General features: G+C 62.5%; 3 protein-coding genes across 3 annotated transcripts; 1 reads left to right on the forward strand and 2 right to left on the reverse strand.

The window, feature by feature from the left end:
- Positions 1-237: 237 nt before the first annotated feature.
- PDZD7 (PDZ domain containing 7) lies at positions 238-8,120 on the forward strand. The gene is made up of 17 exons (XM_083866232.1): positions 238-485; positions 1,127-1,534; positions 1,717-1,857; positions 2,244-2,418; positions 2,752-2,928; positions 3,152-3,299; positions 3,526-3,586; positions 4,028-4,453; positions 4,962-5,165; positions 5,352-5,393; positions 5,584-5,741; positions 5,931-6,022; positions 6,168-6,259; positions 6,356-6,427; positions 6,810-7,304; positions 7,604-7,704; positions 7,846-8,120. Exons 2-17 carry the CDS (start codon positions 1,342-1,344, stop codon positions 7,993-7,995), a joined length of 2,727 nt encoding a protein of 908 aa, XP_083722358.1. The 5' UTR covers positions 238-485; positions 1,127-1,341; the 3' UTR covers positions 7,996-8,120.
- Positions 8,121-8,219: 99 nt separating this feature from the next.
- LZTS2 (leucine zipper tumor suppressor 2) lies at positions 8,220-12,009 on the reverse strand. The gene is made up of 4 exons (XM_083866233.1): positions 11,607-12,009; positions 10,722-11,237; positions 9,945-10,214; positions 8,220-9,834 (listed from the first exon to the last, which is right to left on the reverse strand). The coding sequence occupies exons 1-4, from the start codon at positions 12,006-12,008 to the stop codon at positions 9,157-9,159; spliced, it is 1,866 nt and encodes a 621-aa protein (XP_083722359.1). The 5' UTR covers position 12,009; the 3' UTR covers positions 8,220-9,156.
- A 3,842-nt stretch (positions 12,010-15,851) lies between these two features.
- TWNK (twinkle mtDNA helicase) lies at positions 15,852-20,828 on the reverse strand (the record flags this gene model as incomplete). Its single annotated transcript, XM_083865919.1, has 5 exons — positions 15,852-16,965; positions 17,554-17,695; positions 18,027-18,134; positions 18,806-19,046; positions 19,568-20,828. 5 exons carry the CDS (start codon positions 20,826-20,828, stop codon positions 16,711-16,713), a joined length of 2,007 nt encoding a protein of 668 aa, XP_083722045.1. The 3' UTR covers positions 15,852-16,710.
- Between the last annotated feature and the right edge of the window lie 7 nt (positions 20,829-20,835).

Below are 20,835 nucleotides of genomic sequence, written 5' to 3' on the forward strand. Positions count from 1 at the left end.
CTGGCGGCGCCGGGCCCCCGCCGGGGGGTTACGGCCGGCCCGGGCTGGAGGCGATGCCCCCCGGGAAGGGGGACACGGGGGGACACCGGCTCGCATCACCGGAGTGAGCGAAGCCGGGGGACGCGACACCCCCCCTCCTCTGACTGTGCCTCAGTTTCGCCCGCGTGCCCCCGGGATGCTCCGCGCTGAGGGAGGAGGTCAGGGGGGACACCACATCCCTTGCCACACGCGGCCTCGCGGGGGGACGTGCCCCCGGACCCCCTCGCGGGGGACACCCACGGGACTGCCCCCCCCTCCCCCCCAGCCGCAAGGCCAGCCCCGGCCGCTCTCGATTGACAGCTCCCGCACCCGATGGCCTCTCCGGTCCCACAGGGAAAGCCAATCCCCGCGGCCGGGGGGGCAGGAGGCGGTGCTGCCCCCCGGCTTCGCCTTCCCCCCCGCGCTGCTGCCAGGTGTCTCTTTCGCAGGTGGCACCATGGGGACAGGTGAGGAGGGCACGGGGCGGGGGGGAGGGAAGGACGGCGGTAGGGGGTCCCCTGCGCCTCTTCGGGGAGGGGGCACCCGCGTTTGATGCTGGCGGGGGGTAACGGGTGGGCGCTGTGGGGGGCTGGCAGCGGCGAGGATACCGGCGTGTCCCCAGAGCCGGGGCCATCACTTATTTATTGAGGTCAGGCTGGGGCGAGCGGGGAATGAAGTGGGGGGGGGCACACCGTCCTGGCGTTTCACCCACGCCTGGAAAATCCCCGCGGGAACTGCCTTGGAGACTGGCGCACCCATCTCCAGCCACATGGCGTTGGGAAATCAGAGGGGTTCCAGGGAGGATGGGGAATGGCCACAGGGATCAGGTCCTGCTCTCTGGCATAAAGCTGATGTCCCCGTGTCCCCTCTCTGGAGCCTTTCCGGATTTACGCTGTCAGGTAAAGCCCCTTTGCATCCCCTGTTCCAGATTTACACTGCCAGGGAGAGCTGTTTTTCACCCCAGCATCCTTACTCCAGGGCAGGGCAGCCTGTGCCCACACCCCCATGGTATTACCCAGGAGCTATGTGACAGTTTGATCCTAGAGACACTATAAGACAGGAAGGGATCAGGCTGGAGAGGGAATCACAAAGCTCCTTGTCCCTCCAGGCTGTGCTGCTGCACCTGGGATCTGTCTTGCCAGCGGCGAGTTCCCAGGCCAGCTGCCCCCGGCACTGCACTGCTAAAAAAGAGCGGTGCCCACGCCCGGGCATGTGCTGCTGGACTATGCCATGTTCCCCGCTGGCTGACGGGCAGCCCTGGCCCTGTGAGGACGCAGCCAGCCCTGAGCCAGACGCCGGGACACCGGAGTACCCAGCACCACCATGGCCCAGGACTGGGATGCAGTGCTGTCGGGGATGACGACAGGCAGCCGGTCACGGAGCTCCAGCAGTGAGGCCAGCCTGGCTCCCCGCTACCTCCTCAGCAAGCAGAGCCGCCTGCTCAATGGGACCACCCGGAGCACCCGTGCCGCCTCCCCCATGGGCCGTGTCATCCTCATCAATGCCCCCATCGAAGGTGCGTGGGATGTCCTGGCCCCATGCCCACCCCTATGGCCAGCAGGGCCTCAGTTACTGAATTCCCTGTGTCTAGGGATGGGGAGGGCTGTTCTGGGCCTGGGGATGTTCACAGTCAGAGAAACACCCCTTGCCATTGCTTACACGCAGCATTGTGATTCATCTGCTCCCCTGTCCCCACAGCCAGCAGCAACGAGAGTGATGTCATCAATGCCATCACGGTGGAGAAGAGCGTGGACGGCAAACTGGGCTTCAGTGTCCGTGGCGGCTCTGAACATGGGTTGGGCATCTTTGTCAGCAAAGTGGAGGAGGGGAGCACTGCTGGTAAGAGGGTCAGGGTGAGGGACACCAGTAAGGATAGGCACATGCCAGACCCTCTTGAGGAGCTCCCAGTGACATGGGATCACAGCAACAATGCCACTCTTTATGGTGGAAAGCCACCATTTGCTCCCTGCTGCCTTTGGCCATGAGATTTGCAGGCTGACCAAAGTGAAGGGCAGGACACAGGAGTAGACAGCCTTGTGCCAATGACTCTGAGCTCCATCCCCAAACTGCAGTAAGGTAACAAGCCACTCAGTGCAATTGTCAGGCACCCCTGCCTCTGTTCCCAGGGGGTTCAGATCAGGTTGAGGAGACATTGAGGGAGGGGATGTCATACAAGGGCATCAGTACCAGGTTAGGTGCCGAGATGAGCCATGTATCCCTTGTAGAGCAGGCCGGGCTGTGTGTTGGTGACAAGATCACAGAAGTGAACAGTGTGAGTCTGGAGAACATCACGATGAGCAGCGCTGTCAAGGTCCTCACCGGCAACAACCGCCTCCGCATGGTGGTCCGGCGGATGGGCCGTGTGCCAGGAATCAAGTTCTCCAAGGAGAAGACAGCGTGGTGAGCAGGGCATCTCCCATGCCAGCACCCCAAAACCCAACCCCATGGAGGGCATGCTGGGGGAGGTTGGTGAGGGATTCTGGGCAACAGGGAGGACCCTGGGGGACCCACAAGGTGGAACGGCATCAGAAGTCTCTGGCAAAGGTGAGGAGAAACCAGGGTGGGATACAGGATGGGATAGGAAGATCTGGAGCAGGTAGAGTGGGTGCAAACCCCATCCTAAACATCCCCCATCGCCATCACTCTCCTCCACTGGGTGCCACCAATGGTCCCATCCTCCTGGAGGACAAGAGCCAAATCCCTGAGACCACCTACACTGTACCCATGCTCCAGGGTGGATGTGGTGAACAGGCGCCTGGTAGTAGAGAAAAGCGGCTCGACACCATCAGAGAGCGGCTCTGAGGATGGGCTGCGGCGCATCGTCCACCTCTACACCACCTCTGATGACTACTGCCTGGGCTTCAACATCCGCGGTGGCAGAGAGTTCGGCCTCGGCATCTACGTCTCCAAGTACGGCTGCCCCGGGGCATGGAGGGGTTGTGACATCCCAGTCTCTGCTGTGCCCATGCTGGGGCTCAGCCCCTCCTCTCTGGCTGAGCCCCCACCATTCTCAGAAGACTGTGGGTATTGTCACTCCGGGTGCTGAGCCATAGGGCCACCCAAATGGAGGTGTGGGGCAGGAGCAGGAGTCCAGCAAGGGCTTGGCCCCATCCTGCCCCACCTGCTTCCCTAGGGTGGACCCCGGAGGGCTGGCAGAGCAAAACGGCATTCGGGTGGGAGACCAAGTCCTTGCAGCCAATGGAGTCAAGTTTGAAGACATAAGCCATAGCAAGGCAGTGGAGGTGCTCAAGGGGCAGACCCACATCATGCTCACGATCAAGGTACCCATGCCCTGCCCCTTGGACCCTCGAACGAGGCAGGGATTGGCATGTCCCCTCACTGGCACTGCCCCTGCTCAGCCCAGTGCCGGGGGCTGCTGCAGCTGCTGGCTGGTTGGGTTTCAGGCAGGTGGGAGGAGGGGATGTATTATTCATGATTGGCACCAGATCGAGTTCGCTGGGACAGCCAGCACTCACTGACCCCCTTGTCCTCTCCCCCTGTGCCTAGGAGACAGGCCGGTTCCCTGCCTACAAGGAGCTGGTGGCCGAGTACTGCTGGCTCAGTCGCTGTAAGGACAGTGCCATGTGGGGACTGGCAGGGGTGCTGGGCTGGGGCGTGGTAGGGCTGGGGCTCCCACGCATGGGATGTCTGATCACTGTAGGGAGGGAGAAGGTCTGCATGCTATGGGGTCCCAAGGCCTTGGAGAGAGCAGAGAGCTCCCTGTGCTACTGTTGGCATACCCACAGGCCTAATGAACTTGCAAAGTCCCACCTGTCCTCCATCCTTGGAGGAGGTATGAAGAGCCTGCTGCCATGGCCAGCAGCCTTGCGGTCCCTGTGATACCACAGCATCCTACATGTCCACTTTCTTGGAGAGGATGATGATCTTTATGCAATGGCCAGCAGCCCACTAGCCCTGTGGGTTTCCCACCTGTCTGCTGTCTTTGGGGGGCATGGAGATCTAGGTGGCCCACAACGTGTCACAGTGTGTCTCTGCTATGCCTTTGTAGTGACCAATGGGCAGCTGCAACAGCTGGCTCAGACCTCGGAAACCAGCTCCTCCATCTCCTCCTACTCCTCTGGACCAGCACCAGGGGCAGTGAATGGGCTGGGGGCAGCTTCCCCAGTGCCCCCAGCCCGCACCGTGGATGTGGCCATCTCCACGGAGGACGGGCCACGGCGGGGCTGGGCGCGGGAACTCGCTGAGCGGGCCATGCAGACCGAGCCAGCCGCTGAGGGGCTGCCAGAGACACGGCGCACAGTGCGGCCCCCCGAGTTGCTGCGGGACACGGCCATCCGGGGCCAGGGCACCCGTGAGACCGCTGGCACCCACCCACGCCGGACCTTCACCCACTCACCCAAAACAGCACTTCTGCTGGCGCTGAGCCGGCCACGGCAGCCCATTACACGCTCCCAGAGTGACCTCACTGTCGCCGGTAGGCACTGGGGCACAGCCCCACACATGGGACTCAACCCTGGCTGAAGTGCCCTTCTAACCCTGCATGCCCAGCCCTTGGAGTCCCACAGCTCAGGCCTTGCCCCATGTGGTGAGCCTGTCCCCCACTCAAGCATCCTATAGCCCCTGACACACATGGATACCTTGCCTCCAACACACATGGATACCTGGCCCCCACTCATGGGCTTCCTATAGCAAATATCTTGGTCCCTACCCGGGCACCCTAGAGCCCATACGGCCCCCTGGCCACCAGTCCTGGGTATCCTATAACTCCACAGAGCCCCAAGTCTGTCCCTGGGGCTTGCCAGGCACCCCAAAGCCCAGCCCCATGGCCCCTGGTGATCCATTGCACCCCACAGAAGGACTCTTTTCCAGTCAGTGTCTCCCAGTAGCCCCTCCAATCCCCCAAAGTTCCCTGCCTCCAGACAAGATTTGGGGTGGCATCCCCTCACCTCTCTACTCCAACACCCCCTTCTCTCTGTCCACAGAGGAGAAGAGGAAGAAGGAGAAGCCAGAGGGACAAGGGCCACGGGGGGCTCCCCCAGGATTGCACCGCTCCAAGACCCTTGTCAACCTCTTTTTCAAGGGGGGCCGTGCCACCAGCCAGAGCTGGGCCCCTCCCAGCCAGGAGGCCCCTGGCTCTGATCGCCGGGCACGCGCCAAGTCCCCAGGGCGCTCTGACGGGGACAGAGGTATCAGCCTGGGTGACAGGGCAGAGAGGGACTCGACCTGGGACTGTTCACCCTTCTATGGGCCTGTTGTGGCATCCCTGGCATGAAAGGCACACAGGGAGGGGTTCCCCAAGCATGCAGTTATGACAATGGGTGGTGATGCTGCTGTTTGCCATGGGCACTCACCGCTCTCCATCTCCCTTGCAGTAGGTGCTGTGCAGAAGTTTGTCATCCGGAGCCTGAAGCGGGGTAACAGGAGTGCCCGTGTGCCTAGGGGGGGAGTGTGGGGCAGGCTCTGCATGCACCTGGCCTGCACTGCTTGTGTCTGTCCTGCTCTGGTGTGGAGTGAACTGCTGGGGTAGGGGAGATGGGGAACTCTCTGGGCTGGCTGGGGCAGTCCTTGCCCCGCTGGCCACCCCTCCTTGTTGTGCCTTCCCAGAGAAAAGCCGGCGTGCCAGCATCCTGGGCCCCATGGGCATTGCCACCCTGCAGCCCAACGGCAGCGACCCTGAGGCTCGGCTCCCGCACATCCAGGACACTGCTGCACGTCTCCTCAGCCCCGACGAGGTGACAGCCGTGCTCCGCCACTGCTCCCGGGTATGCACCAAAGGCAGGGTGCAGGCAGGGCACAGACAGGGCAGCACTGCCACCCTGGGCTTGTCCCTGGAAAGCTCCTGCATCCTTAGGGGCATGGTGAGCACTCTGTGCCCATGCTTAACTCTGGGAGGTAAACCAAGGAATGGGTGAGGGGGCATCTGTACACTGATCCCCTTCCTGTGCCTGCAGTACCTGCACGAGGGCAGCGTGGAGGATTTAGTGCGGCCACTGCTGGCCATCCTGGACCGACCTGAGAAGGTCCTGCTGCTGCGGGATGTGAGGTGAGTGCTGCTAGGAAATATCTGGGAACCCAAATATTGGCCATCCTGGTGTGATTGAAGTGGAACCTCACACATGCTCCTCAGCCCTGTTCACACTCTACCACAGAGGCTGCTACAACCTGTCCCCACCTTTTTGCTTTGGCAGGAGTGTGGTGGCCCCCACAGACCTGGGCAGGTTTGACAGCATGGTGATGCCCCTGGAGCTGGAAGCCTTTGATGCCCTAAAGAGCCGCTCAGGTAGATCCCAGCCCCCCAGGGACCTCGACTGGGGGCAGGTAGTGGTCAAGGGTGGGTGCAGCTCAGGAGGTGACTGGGGGTTCTCCCTGACTGCAGTGCGCTCACCTGCCCTCCGCCCGGCCCACCATGACTCCCCCCCCAAGAGACACCTCATCACACCAGTGCCTGGTAAGTGCCACATGTAGGGACTACCTGGATACCGGGCTGCCCAGTGGTAACAGGGTGGAGGGAGTTTGGGGGAGGAGAAAGGGAGCTGGGATACTTGAATGCAGGGGCTCCCAGGGAAGAAGGCATTTGGCATCCCTAAGTGTTGGGAAGACTGGGAACAGCAAAATCTGTGGATCTTGGGTTCTAGGGTTCTTGGGGAGGAGGACATGGAGTCCTTGCAGGGAACTGGGGTGTCTAGGGGTCCCTAGATGAGGAAGATCTCAAGCCCTAGGTGGCAAAGGACCCAGGGCTTTGGGGTACTCATAGGAGGCTTGTGTGGCAGGGGTCCCAGAGAGCAGGGCTGTAGGTCCCTGGGGAGACCCCTGAGCCTCTCTCATTGCAGACTATCGGGGCGGATTCCTGCTGAAGCCAGCAGGGACCCCAGAGCCGGAGGAAGCTGGGGAGCAGCAGGCGAGCCCAGCCCATCCAAGAGCATCCCCCAGCCCCCGCCGGCCTCACCCCCGCACCTACACCCCACTCCCTGACGTGCCAGTGGATGCCTATGCCTCTGTCAGCCGGCCCCTGCCCACCCTTGGCCCTCAGCCCCCCAACTGGCTGCTGGCTGAGCCCCCTCCTGGCAAGGGGCATGGGCACTCTCGCAGCCCCCGGGCCACCTGGCGCAAGGAGCTCCCCAGGACAACGCCCAGCAGAGAAGCCGAAGTGCTGGGGAAGCCTCATTGGGCAAGGCCCCCTCTTGCCCCTCTCTTTGGGGGGCCAAGGGGTGAGGCAAGGGCTGGGACAGCCACCAATGGCCCCGAAGATGCTGGCAGGGAGGAAGAGGAGGAGGAAGAGTATCACCTGCTCACCGTCACCCTCTCCAAGCTGAAGCACTCACTGGGTGGGTGGCACATGGGTGGGTGGCACATGGGTGGGACTCCAAGGGTGGACAAGGACCCTTCTGCCACCAGCATTAGTGGGATGGGTGGCACCCCCTTGGCAAGGGGCAAACCCCAGAGCATGCCTCAAAAATGAGAAGGGGGGGAAGAACTGTCCCTGCCCTGGTCCCTCATCTCTGTAGGACCTACCAAAATAGGGCAAGACAGAGGTGCAGCTCCCAAGAAAAAGGTGGTATCATGCTTGGGAGTGGGTGGGGGTCCCAGCCTACCCAGGTGTGAGGGTCTTGTGTCTACCTTGCAGGGATCAGCATCTCTGGTGGTATTGAGTCAAGGGCACAGCCAGTGGTGAAGATTGAGAAGATCTTCCCTGGTGGAGCTGCCTTTCTCAGTGGCATCCTCAAGGTACAGGGGTACCAGCACATGGCAGGGGGTGGGCAGACATCCAGTCACTCCCATCCCTTGGTGCCACTGGGTTGCGGGCAGTCTCCCGGCAGCCCAAAAGTAGCTACACATCACACTGTGGCCTTCCTTTCTGGGACCCAGGCTGGGCAGGAGCTGGTGTCCGTGGACGGGGAGAGCCTGCAGAATGTCACGCACCAGAGGGCTGTGGACATCATCCGCCAGGCCTACCGCAACAAAGCCAAGGAGCCCATGGAGCTGGTGGTGCGGGCGCCTGGACCACCACCGGAGTGATGCTGCACCCCCTATTCGAGGAGCCATGCTGTGTGTTCCTGAGGAGCCAGATGGATCATTCCTGCACCCAGCTGTGGCTGGTCTCAGTGCAGCCAGAGGGTGTGAGAGCCAGACCTGCCCCAGGGGCATGGAGCAGCTGCCCACTACAGGACCCAAGGGAGGGCAGCACTGGCAACAGGGGAAGGACAGATGCTCCCTGACCCTGCCCTGGACACACAGAGTCCTGAAAAAAAACACAGCCAGGGGCTTGTTTTTAATCGCCGTTTCCAGGTGGTACATGGATGAGCCAGGCTCTGGGAACATAACTGAAATAAAGTACAAAAATCCCCCCCTGGAGCCAGGGGTGACCAAGCCACAGCTGGGCACAGCCAGACTTTTCCTTTGGTTTGACGCCCCCAGGTGCCCAGCAGGGCCCCCCCACCTCTGCCCAGCCCCAGGGGTGGCCCCAGGGTGGCCCCAGCTGGCACATGGAGCACCACGCCCCTCTCCCCTGGCAGGCTGGGCATCACAGAGGCATGGGCTTTTTTGGGGGGGAAACAGAGGGATGCTGGGGGCAAGAGCATGGGAAAGGCACTGAGGGCAGGCTGCCCCGTGGCAGGGGTGAAGGGGCACAGACTGGTGAGGTGTGAGCTGGGAGAGGGTGATATGTTTTGATAGGTCCTATAAAAATAGAGTTATTTAAAATGGCACAGAAACGAATTCCCTGACAAACACACAAAGGGGCATGAGGGAGGCTGGCATGGGCAGAGACAGGGCACACGCCAAGTGACTGGGTGACAGTGCCAGCAGGGATGAGAGGGAGGGGACAAGTCAGCCCTCCCCCTGCCCAAGGTGACCCTGGCTGAAGCCAGTGACGCTAATCCCCAGGAGCTAAGAGGATCAGCAGAAACCAGTTCCGGGCGGCCCCAAGGCCAGGACTCAGCACCCACCTGACCCCACATCTCACGGGCACCCCTCACTGTGGGCACCAGTACACCCTCACCCCAAGACCTAAAGGCTGGGGAGGGAGCAGCGCCTGTTTTCTACCCTGCCCCTTCACAGTGGCAGCAGTTTGCAGAGCTGGGGAAGAGCAGGGCCTCCACCCAGCCCCACAGCTCCCAAAAACACAGGAGCTGGAAGCCCCTTCAGCCCTCCAAGCATGGGGCAAGGGCAGGCAGCATCTCAGATCTCGGTGGCTGTTATCTCCTCAAAGGGCGGGTCAGGTGGGTCACAGGGTTCGGGCAGGGGGTCCTCGCCCTGAAGCCGAAGTTGCTGGAGCCGCTGCTCGAGCCGCCGGTTGCGCCGGTACATCTGGATGTAGCTGTACTGCAGCTGCTTCTGGTAACGGATGACCCGCTCCTTCTCGCCCTGCCATGTGCCACGTTCCTGCTCGAAGGCATCTCGCTGTTCCTGCCCGCGCCGCCGCTCCAAGGCCACCTCCGCACGCAGCCGCTCCAGCTGCCGCCGCAGGCCCACAGTACCCCGGGGCTCCTCGCTGGCTGGGGGGCATCCTTCACCAGGTGCGGGACACCCCTCACCAGTGCCTGGTGGGCATCGCCCGCGGGCAGCTTCCCGCAGCCCCACCACCTCCTGCTCGAGCCGGCCGGCTTTGGCACGGAAGAGGTCAGCCTCGCTCTTGCGGCGCTGCAGTTCGTTGGCACAGACCTCCAGCTCCAGCGCCTTGAGGCGGGCGGCCTCCTGCAGCCCCTGCACCCGCCGCTCACCTGCCTGCAGCTGTGCCCGTGCCTCCCGCAGCTGAGCCCGCAGCCCCAGCAGCTCTGCACCCCGCTGCGCCAGCTCTGCCTGTGCTTCCTTCAGCTGCTGCTTCAGCAGAGAGATCTCTCCTGACTTCTGGCACACCTGAGGGGACGATGGGGTTCAGGTGCTGGGGGGTCCTGCCCTTCAGGTGCCAGGACCCCCCAGACACGGCCTGCACCCCCTGACGTGCCTGGCACTCCTGGGTGACTTACCTCCCACTTGGTCTCCTCCAGCCGGGGTGCCAGCTCAGTGCGCTCCCGCTGGAAGGAGGCACAGCGACGCTCCAGCAGTTCACGCTCCTGCAGCAGCTGGGTCAAGTCCTCCTGCAGCTGCTTCTTCTCCTGCTGCAGCTGCAGCACCTGGAGCTGCAGGACCTGCTGCCCCCGATGTGCTGCGTGGGCCGCCTGCCGTGCCTGGGCCGCACAGCGCTGCCGCAGCCCCTCCAGCTCCTGCTCACACCGACGCTGCTTCTCCTCAAACACCTGGGCCAGGGGATGCACAGGTGCTGGGAGGGCAGCACAACACCCTCCCACTTCACCTGCCATCTCCAAAATCAGCATCACAGGGAGGGGGCAGCACATCTCCCCCAAATGGAGGAAGGGTGTGATGTGGTGGTACACACCTCCTTGAGCTCCCCTATCCTTCTGCATGATGGGCCCCCCATGTTAGCACCCCCAGAGCCTATAGGGCTCCTCCAACTCCATCACAAGCAGGGAGAAGCCACAGGTCCCAGGCTCATTCAAAAACGGGCACCCCAAGATAAGGCACTGCAGTCTGTACAACTGGTCCCATGGGCCATACAAGGCTCCCTCATGGATGGCATAGGACCACCCACTTGGTGGGAAAAACCCACATACCCAGACCCACAGGAAAAAGTATCTCCTTGCAAGGGTCTGTAACAGGTCCCTACTCCCAACCAAGGGGCACGTCCACACCCGTCTCTCCAGAGAGGGAGACAGGTACAGGACATGCGGACACCAGGGACATACCTGGCAGATGGCCACCTCGTTTTCATCCAGGCTGTCACGCAGCAGCCGCAGCTCGGCCTCCCTCTCCCGCAGCTTGTCCTCCAGCTCCCGCACCAGCACGGCCTCCTCGCCGGGCAGTGGAGAGCGCCCGCAGGAGCCGCTCTCCGAGGAGGGCCGGCCCCGGCCACTCAGCGAGCCCGTACTCTTGCTGGAGGATGAGCGCCCGCTGTCCGAATTGGAGGGGCGGCAGCCCCCTGGCGGGTCGAGGGGGCCATGGGGAGTGGTCGGCAGGGCACCCACCTCTGGGTGCTGGCTGCAGCCCGTGCTGTATGTGGGTAAGCTGGAGAGGGAGTTGCGCCCCGAGTCCGAGAGGGTGCTGGCACGGCAGCTCAGAGAGCCAGGCTTCTCAGCACCCAGTAAATGGGTGAGGCTCACCTGGCTCTCTGAGAGCCCCAGGCGCGTGCCTGGCTGGGCATTCCGAAGCTTGGATACCACTGGCTTGAAGGCCATGGGGCGGATCAGGGTCTTCTCCACATTCTGCCAGGAAAAGAGGGGAGAGTGAGGGGTTGGGGAGGACCCATTAGCCCCAAGAAGGGCTGTGTAGAAATGTTACAGTGGATGCCCCCAGCTCTGATGCCTTCACACCCCAAAGGAGACAGAGGCCAGTCACCACCCATTCCATCGTCTTTCCATGGGTGTCCAAGTGAGACCCCCAAACACTCCTGGCATGATAAAGGGGACATTAAGAGCATAGGGACTGCCACTTCCCCAGGGACACGAGAAGTGTGGCTATATGACCCCATTTCCCACATCTGAGCCAACAGTCCGAGTGTGGCACAGGGTATAAAGACTGCAGGGTATCAAGACTGCAGCACACACACACACACCCTCCTGCTGCCCCCCTACCTCTTCCAGCTTGCCAGAGACAGGTACAAGCTTGGGGGGCGGCCCCCGAAGATGATCACTTGGTGCTTGGTCATCGCGGAGATCATCTGAGTCACTACAGGGGCTGGCAGGAGAGGAGGCATCAAGCCAGTCACTACAGAAGCCCCCATTGGCGTAGGAGTGGGTGACACTGGGCACAGACACACGTGGCTCCTCAGAGGTGGCCCGGAGTAGCCCCTCCTGTTTGCAGAAGGAGGCAGTGGAGGGGTCCCCATCACTGGCGCAGTCGTGGCGAGGCCGGGCGGGCAGGAGGCTGCCCACGCTGCCCATGGCAGCAGGGGGTGAGCGGGCGGTGGTGCGGAGCTGTGTGGCCCCCTCAGCAACGGCCTCGAGGGGCACTGGCAGCGTCTGCACAATGGCCATGGCGGGGGGGCCCCCGGCGGGCAGGGGCACGTGGGCAGCCTGCAGGCAAAGGAGACAGGGCATCAGAGCCATGGGCACTGATAACAGTGCCCCACCACCCACCCAGGTGGGCACGGGGACATCCCCATGTCCCCAGTCACCATCCCCAATCTTATAGGTGAAGGTTGTCCGAAGGGCAGAAGGAGATGCCAAATGAATCAGAACAAAACCAGGATTAGTTTGGGGGAGTGGTACTAGCAACCCCCACGTTGGCCTCAGCACCCCAATGGATTAGCTGGGGGCTGCCAGGGTCTGTGGGGTGCTGGTGGCACCATAGGGCCGTGGCAATGCAGTCCTGCCTCATGCCGTGCCCTGGCGTGACCCTGCCACGGGAAGCGTGCCAGGACTGGAGGCGAATCCCGAGAGGCCTGCAGAGAGCTGGCTTACAGGCAGCGTGCCCGCCTGTCTGCCCCATGGGCACCTACCAGTGCAGCCTCACAGAGCAGCCAACAGCCCCCCACACCGGGGTCAGACACCTCCCCTGCCTCACAGCCTCCATCTCTCAGCAGTGACCCCATAGAGCCTGCTTTCCACCTCAAACCATCCTCAGTGGGGCACAGGGTTCCCTGGAGAGGACCACCAAGGGGGAAGCTGCCAGGTGGGCACCAGGCTCTTTCCCGGTCCCAACACACGGAGGCTTGTTCCCACCCCCTCCAGCTGGGGGGGCTCTGCCGGTCTCTGCTGTGACTCCCCCTGCCCCAACCCACGCCATACGCCCGCGTGACGGGAGCCGGCCGACGGGCCGGATCCATCCCCTGCTGCCTCATCGCATCTCGCACATGGCTGCGGCTGGCACAGGGCGCGGGCGGGGGGGGCGCGCTGCCCGCACGGTCTCGCCCGCCGAGCTGTCACCTGAAATCAATCCGCCTGCCAGCGCCCGGGGAGGGGCGAGCAGGGGAGGGAGAGATGCCGGCGAGCCAACCCTCCCCACCACTGTCACCCCCACCGGCACGTGCCATCCCCGGGCACCGTGACCTCACACCGTGCTCGTGACACCCTTGGGTGGGCAGGTGGGTGACCCCCCCTCAACAGCTCCGCTCACCTCGCCAGCCGCGGCCCATCCGTCCGGTGCTCTGGGGCCCCCGCACCGTGAACACGGCTCCGCCGGCCTCTGAAGCAGGGAGGAGGAAGAGGAGGGGGTCAGGGACTGAACGGCAGCAGGGTCCCCCGTGCTCCCCACTGCCCCCAAGTCCCCCAGCCGGCAGGGCCAGGGCAGATGGTGCCAGCGTGGCACCGAGGGTGGCAGGGGAGCCCGGCGGCGGGTGCGCTGCTCCTGGCACCCCGGGTGGGCTGCGGTCACGCCAGGAAGTGTGCCGGGGACAAGAGCCCGCCACTGGGGACCTGCTGCTGCCAGAGGAACAGGAATCGGGGATCAGGAACACCAAAGGGACATCTAATGGCCCCCCAGCCCAGCCAGATAAGGCACAGTACTCCACCCCAGCGAAACTCCCCCAGGATGTGCAGGTGGAGGGGCCGGACAGCCCTGGAGACAGTGGGTCCCTGCACAGCCTGGAGGGGACACGGTCACTGCTGGGGCCCCGCTAGGCAGGCGGTGGGAACAGACTCCATCTTCTCCGTCCCCCCAGCCCCCAGCCTGCCGAGGGGGTCCCCCCGCCGCCCACCGAGGGAGAGAGTGCCCAGCCCGGCCTCCAGCCCCCAGTAAAGCCAGTCACCGACTGGGCTGGCGTCACCCCCAGCCACTCCGGCCGGAGCACAGCGTTGCCGGATCCCACCCTTCCCACCCCGACATGGCAAGGGAACACTCGGTCCCTGCTCGGCCAGACCTCCACTCTGAGCTGTTGTGGAGATTCCGGGCCCCTGGCGACCCCCGTGCCTCGACGGCATCTCAGGGCCACCCCAGGGCGGGGGGAATCGGGGTCAGCCCCCGTCCCTCCCCACACACCCAGCACATGTGGGGCAAACACCATCCCTGCCCGGCTGTGCCCCGCTCCAGGCCCCCGCCACCCCGAGGTTCCCTCGATGATGCTGCCCCCCCTTTGCCCGCCCCCCGCCCTCCCACCCACCTTCCTCTGCCCCACCGAGCCCCAGAGCGCCCAGCCTGCCCCATGGGGCTTCCACCACCCCAACCCCACAGCACTGAACTGCCCCACGGCGCCCGGAGGCCCCGCTGCCCTACAGCTCCCCCACACCGCCCCAAACCGTCCCCAAAGTTCCCCGTGACACCCCTAAAATGCTTCACGGCGCTCCTGGGCCTCCGCTGCACCACACCGCCCCCAAAGTGCCCCTAAACCATCCCCAAAGTGCTCCAAAACACCCCCAAAGTGCCCCACGGCGCGCCTAGGCCTGCACTGCCCCACAGCTCGCCCCTGAAGCGCCCCAAAAGTGCCCCGCGACCCCCTCAACTACCCCATGGAGTCCCTGAGTCTCTGTATCGGCAGGGCCGTGCCGAAGTGCCCCCCAAACATCCCCAAAGCGCCGCACGGAGCTCCAGGGCCGCCGCTGCCCCCCCAGCCCCCGGACCCCCCCCAAATGGGCCCCGGGGGGCCCGGCCCCACAACAGCCCAAGCGCCATCAGCTCCCCACGAAGCACTCTGCCACCCAACTCCTCGGAACGCCCCCGCATCCCGCCGGCCCCGCGGGACCCCCGGGCGGCCCGGGCCCGGCCCCCGCACTCACCGCGGGCCCGCCGCCGCCTCCCGCGCGGCGCCGCGCCCCGGCCCCGCCCCGCCCCGGCCCCTCACGGCCCCGCCCCGCCCCGGGCCCGCCCACTCACGGCCCCGGCCCGGCCCGGCCACGCCCCCTCACGGCCACGCCCCCACGGCTCCGCCCCCGCGCGAGGCCACGCCCCCCCGGGACGGGGGCCGGGACACGGGGGCGGGGGGGGCGCGGGGAACCCTCCCCCGGTGCATTCCCAGTCACCTCCGTTCCGGGGGATTCCCGGGGCTCATCCCCTTCTCTCCCCCAGCCAAGCCCCCCGTCTCAGGGCTCTGCACCTCCAAAGTATCCGCAGGCCTCTGGGGTGAAAAGCCCTCTTGATTGTGCCCCCTCCGCAGGTATTTGGTGAGCCCAGCACTCTGCTAAGGGGCCTGCGGGTCTCTGCCCCGCTTGACATCACACTGTCCCTCCTCATGACTTGTTATAGCTATTGCCACCCTCCAGCCTTTTGTGGAGACCCAAACTGGGGGCAAAAGGAGAATAAACAGACCCTCAAGAAACCACCTGCCCCCCAGGGTATGGGATCAGTCAAGGTTCCCCCACAGGCTCAGCTTCTGCACCCCCTCTGGGGCCTGTGGAGGATAGGTGGGAGATGGGGATGGGGACGTCTATCCCACTGCCTTACTTCCACGCTAAAGCCCCATGACAGCATCTCACCTGAACTAGACTGGGTCAAATGGAGGCCAGTGATGGAGGGGACCCTTAGCTGAGGGGGAAACCCATAGCCCCCACCCACACCACCATGTGAACCTTGACCCAGCTCCACTCTCCCCTGCCTTACCTCTGCTTCCCCAGGACAGTCCTCAGCCACCACTCCCATCCTGCCTGTGGGTGCTCACACCTGCACTGACAGCACCCAAGGGTGCTCTTCAGGCAAGCTCGTGCACCCCGGAAACCTGAGGCTGGGTGTGTGCCACCCACCTGCTCTGGGCCCTCATTATGGCTCAGGTTAAAACTATTCCCAGCATGGAGCTTGGTAATAATCCGGTGTGCCAAGGCTACAGCAGGATGCTCAGTGAAGCAGGGACATCATCATCAAGGGGCCACCTCCTCCCTGGCCAGGGAACCCTCCCCAGACCCAGGGTACTCCAGTCACAGAGACAGAAAAGGCACCCATATTTATGCTTTAATAAAACTAGAAACAGGAAAAAAAATCAAAGGGATTTAGACCAAGATCCAGCCATGGACACTCCCTACCATGGCAAGGACTAGTCAGGTCACAGTATTCGATGTCCGCAGCCCTGAGGGCAGACTCCCCAAACCCAGCAGAACAAGGCAGGACTGTTTCCCACATGGTTTTATTGCTGGTGGTGCCCCTCCAGAGAAAGGGGCTTGGGAGACCCTGAGCAAAGTGGGGCAGGTCAGGCGCCAGCTGAGCGGCTAGAACCGGCAAATTCCATGTAACACCTGCTCCCACCCTGGAGCATGAGCCACCCACAATCTCCCACACTTTCCTTCACCATCTTTCCTGTGTTGGCTCCATTCCACATAGGACTGAGCCCACAGACCTCATTTATGAAAGGGTGGGTTTTTACTATGTGTCCTTCTGCATGGTTGCCCCTCACAAACCCTCCCACATAGTGACAGCTCATGATTTCAGCTTCATTTTAGACACAATTTAACGACCTGCCCCAGGTCCAGGTTTACCGAAGTCCCAGACCTGCAGATCATCCCCACCGCCATCCAGCTTACTCTGCCTCTACATCCCCATGCTCCCTGCACTCAGCACCAACACAGAGCAGCCAGTGTTTGTCAGAGCACCTTCCCCAGCCACTCTTCGCTAGGATGAGATCACTCCTCCTCTCATGGTGGTCCCCTAACTCAGAGACACTGTGCTGATGGTCAAGAGGTTTGTTCATGCAGGAGAAAGGGCCACAGAGGTGCACAGCAGATGCTCCCAGGGAAGAAGAGCTGGCATATTCCAGCCTTGGGCTGCCAGAACTAGCCTGTGTTCCTCCAGACAAACTGAGGAAGAGACCTGCTGTGCTCATGGCTTCTTGGAGGCTCCTGAGCCTCCCTCCACGATTTTGTTGGCTAAAATCTCCTTCTCCTCCTTCACCTTCTTCAGCCTGACCTTGCTTTTGGAAGACGAGAAGGAGAGCGAGGCTTTGCTGAACTCCAGTGGGAAGATACCCACATCCCCATCAAAGCGATTCTTGGACACCTGCAGGTAGCGCTTCCCTGGCCCTGTCACCAGCTTACGGTCCTGCAGGATGAGCACGTTGTCAGCCTCCTGGCTAGCCTGGGAAGAGGAAAACATCTCCAGGAGGGTGCTAAGAATGCTGCCAGAGTGACAGGCCGCAGAGATGCCCACAAACACTTGCCCAGCTCCTTTAAACCCTTTTACAGGGCACCCCAGGCCACAGCAATTCCAGCATTTCCCCAACACCAACCCCTTGTGTTCCCCTGCGACATCCAGTGACCCACCAGGCACATCCTTTGCCACAGCCCACCCTGGGGAAATGGGATCAAGGGACAGTTGTGCACAGAGAGCACCTCCTGCCCACTACTGCAGGGTTGGTCAGCATCACGGAAGAGACTGGAGTACTCAGAGAGCCCATCCCCGCACCCTCCCTCTTTAATTATCTCCTACTACATTCCACTCAGAGTCAGTATTAATTAACTGCACCTAAAGCCCCAACAGAGCTTTAGCTGACAATGAGTATGCTCTCTGCATCAGGACTCTGGGAGACATCCCACACCTTTTAAGTCCCCAGTGATGATCCAGAGTGCTGATGGCAGCTGAGGATGACCACCCAACACATACTAGCCTCTTCCTGGGAATACACTGTGCCCAAGGGACAGGAAGGGCCTCTCTGGCCCAGCTCACCTTGGCAGAGCCAAAGATGGAGGCTGTCTGCAGCTCCTTCTCATCATCCTCCTTGCGAGGATGGATGATCAGGGTGATGTGGCACGTGTTGTCCGTGGCAAACTTGCGGAAGGCACCAACAATGTAGTCCTGGGCAGCGAGCCTGCCACAGCAGCAAGAACGGGGTCAGGGGCTGGCATTGCTCGGTGGCAGGGGGCAGCGAGGTGCTGGTCCCCACAGCAGAAACCACCCAGGAACAATGAAGCAAACAAGCCCACATGGGAAGAGATATGGTATGGCAGGGATGGCTGGTAACCTGTTCACCCCTTCCCACCTCTTCCTCCCCAGGGCACTGGTTGCCCTTTAATGAAACAAGGTGGCCAGACAGAAGTAAAGGCAACACCTTGTGTGGGTCCCCAGCCCCTGGCATAACACCTGACAGCTCCAGCAGTGAGGGTGCCAAAGAAGGAAGGGTCAGCCTGGAGAAGGGCTACCTGTCCACAGAGATGTGCTCGTGTCCCATCATGAACTGGAGATTGTCGACGACCACGTGGGTGATGTCATACATGTAGACTGCGTGCTGCATGGTGTCAATCACCGTCCTGAGCAGGGGAGACCAGGATCAGCCCCAGTGATTAGAGAAGGTAGGGATGGGAATTCTGACCCAGGCAAAGGGATGCAGAGAAAGAGCTGGAAGGTACCAGGCTGTGTCCTGATGGGACCTGGGCACATCCCACCTCTGCATCTGCCCCACTGTACAGCAGGTGCAGCCTCATCCCTCAAGTAAAGGTAGTTGGGATCAGAAGGATCCAGCTGCTGCCCACACAGTCCCTGCCTACCGCCCTGCAATGCCCCCAGCCCAAGGGGATCCTCAAGGTATATAGGGATGCATGCAGGTGCCACAGTGCCTGATGAATAAAAGGAGCTGGAGGTGCCTGTCCTCCCTCTTCAGCAAACAACAGCACTGCAGGTAAGCAGGGTGTGAGCCATGGGCACAGGCTGGCTTCAGAGCAGCCACCTAGCACATGGTCAAGTCACCTCCTTCAGCCCCACCCCAGAGACAGGCTGTGAGAGTACCCATGAAAAGAGGAACACAGGTGTCTGGCCACACAGTCCCCACACACCACCCCTGGGACTTGAACACTCCCAATGTGCCTCCTGCCAGTCCCAAATCTGTGACTCACTGCGGGGGGGAGAGCCCCAGCTCCCCAAGGCCCTGCAGCACATGCCATGAGGGGTAAATGCCACTGGGAATGGAGGTGCAGGACCATACTTGATGTTCTGCTGGCCATGGAAGGTCATGAAGTAGAGCGGGAGCTCCTCGAAGCGATCAGCCCACTCATCGTACAGTTCTAGCTGGTCCTCCAGGCGCCGGCCAGCAAACTGTGTCAGCATGATTTTGGCCAGGCGGACGTTGTTGATCTCAAAGCTGCCCCACAACGTACACACGCCCTGCATGCACAGGTCCAGTGCATATTCACTGATAAACGTGGTCTTCCCACTGCCCGTTGGGCCTGGTACAAGGACAACAGAAGAATTATCCAGGGGAGATGATGTGACCCATCCTGACCACTGGTGTTGGGGGAATTGTTTAGAGGCGGAGGCACGAGGGAGTGGGGTAAGAGAAGCCCATCTGCAGCAGTCACACCACAAACAAATTCTCGTGCCACACTACACACCTGGGTGCTTGGGCATGGCCTCCCACAGCTTAGGCGTCCCCACAGATCCCTGTGAAGGGCTGGGCAGCCAGTGGGGTGAGCACAGGGAGGGCTCAGGATGGCAGGTGGGAGCAGGGGTAAGGAACAGCACAGGACTTCCTACACTGCCCCAGGCAGGGAGCCCTTCACCACATTGGCATGCACGGTCCCACCGAACTGAGGAATGCACCCCATCCTCTCACACACCCGCAAGACAGGCTCAGCAAAAGCCTTGAGCAGAAAGAAACCTGTAATGCTCATGAGGCACCACCCCCAGGAGAGTGAAGCCACCAAAGACCCTTCTGCTCACCCTGCCCACCAGTCATTGTGCCCGTTACCTGTGAAGATGGTGAGTTCTCCTCTGCGGTGCCCTTTGAGGAGCTTGTTGAGCTCGGGGAAACGTGTCCACTTGACGCCAGACACCTGCTCCGTGTTGACCAGCTCCCCAAACACCTCCTCCCGCAGCTGCCGGAAGGAGACGATGGATTTATGGCTGGCAAGCAGGGCAGAACGCAGGATTTTGGTGACGTTCAGGCCCTGGTTCAGAGCTTCCAAGGGCCGGGGCTGCAGGTTGCCAGGGCGCACCAGAGAGCAGCGCTTGAGGCTCAGCTTGCGAGCAAAGAGCTTGGCAGCTTCCCAGGAGCGCAGGTCCTCGCCAAGCCACAGCGTGATGCGCTTGAACTGCTCCAGGTAGGGGAGGAGGGTGGGAGGCAGGTAGCTGGTCCCCCGTGGCAGGGCTAGGCTGGCCACTCCTGCGGCTTGGTGCAGGGCCAGGGCATCCAGCTCCCACCCGGTTAACACCAGCTCCGTGTCTCGGCGGCCAATCAGGGGCAGCCCAAAAAGATTGAGATAGGAATCGAAGCGGGGCAGAGTCTCCTCCACGTAAGTTATCGTGCCCCCGTTTTTCTCCACCCTCACGAGCTTCAGGCCCTTCAGGGTCGCATCTTGAGGGCTGAACCAGGGGAAGACGAGAGACCTGGCAGTCCTCAGATAACGCACACCGAAGCGTTTCAAGGTGGCGTTTGTCACCTGGGAGATACCAAACAAAGCCTTGGTCTCCTTGGTCTCCTTCTCATCCAGCAGCTCCCAGAGCGGCAGAGCCCGTTCCCAGATGCAGCGGGCATCCTCGCGGGCCTGCCGCATCTCCTCCTCCATCTCCTCCGACTTGGCAGGGGGAATGGGGGAGATGCCACGGAGCCGCATTTCCACGTTGGCCTGGAAGTCCTGCCAGGTGCCCTCGGCCAGGGTGGCCGTGCACAGGAAGCTGCCCGTGGTCTTGTCAATGAAAAGCGTGAAGGGGGCATTGGCGGACAGCGGCTGGTCCCCGCGGTCGCCGACGAAGAGGCTGGGGGTGTGCAGGCAGCTGTACCCATCGTGGAAGGGGATGTCCTGCGCCCGCAGGTACTGCCGGATCTCGGTGATGGAGACGGAGGGCGCGGGCCCGTCCGGGGAGGGCAGCACGTCCTTCTTGTATCGCCGCTGGCCGAGGCGGCCCGGCGCCCCGGGGCTCAGCGAGGCGCCCTTGCTCCTGGCCCCCCCGCACAGCAGCGGCAGGAGGCGGCTGGCGGCTCTGCCGGGCCGCAGGGGCACCAGCGCCATCCTGACC

This window comes from Zosterops lateralis (genome assembly GCF_965231275.1).
Source record: "Zosterops lateralis genome assembly, chromosome: 8".
Classification (NCBI taxonomy): domain Eukaryota; kingdom Metazoa; phylum Chordata; class Aves; order Passeriformes; family Zosteropidae; genus Zosterops; species Zosterops lateralis.

Coding starts and splice junctions, on each gene's coding strand:
- PDZD7 (XM_083866232.1), top strand. CDS start 1,342: ATGGCCCAGGACTGGGATGCAGTGCTGTCGGGGATGACGACAGGCAGC. Junction 2,929..3,151: donor CTCGGCATCTACGTCTCCAA/GTACGGCTGCCC, acceptor CTGCTTCCCTAG/GGTGGACCCCGGAGGGCTGG. Junction 6,260..6,355: donor TGCCCTAAAGAGCCGCTCAG/GTAGATCCCAGC, acceptor CCCTGACTGCAG/TGCGCTCACCTGCCCTCCGC.
- LZTS2 (XM_083866233.1), bottom strand. CDS start 12,008: ATGGCCATTGTGCAGACGCTGCCAGTGCCCCTCGAGGCCGTTGCTGAG. Junction 11,238..11,606: donor TCTCTGGCAAGCTGGAAGAG/GTAGGGGGGCAG, acceptor TTTTCCTGGCAG/AATGTGGAGAAGACCCTGAT. Junction 9,835..9,944: donor TGGAGGAGACCAAGTGGGAG/GTAAGTCACCCA, acceptor TCGTCCCCTCAG/GTGTGCCAGAAGTCAGGAGA.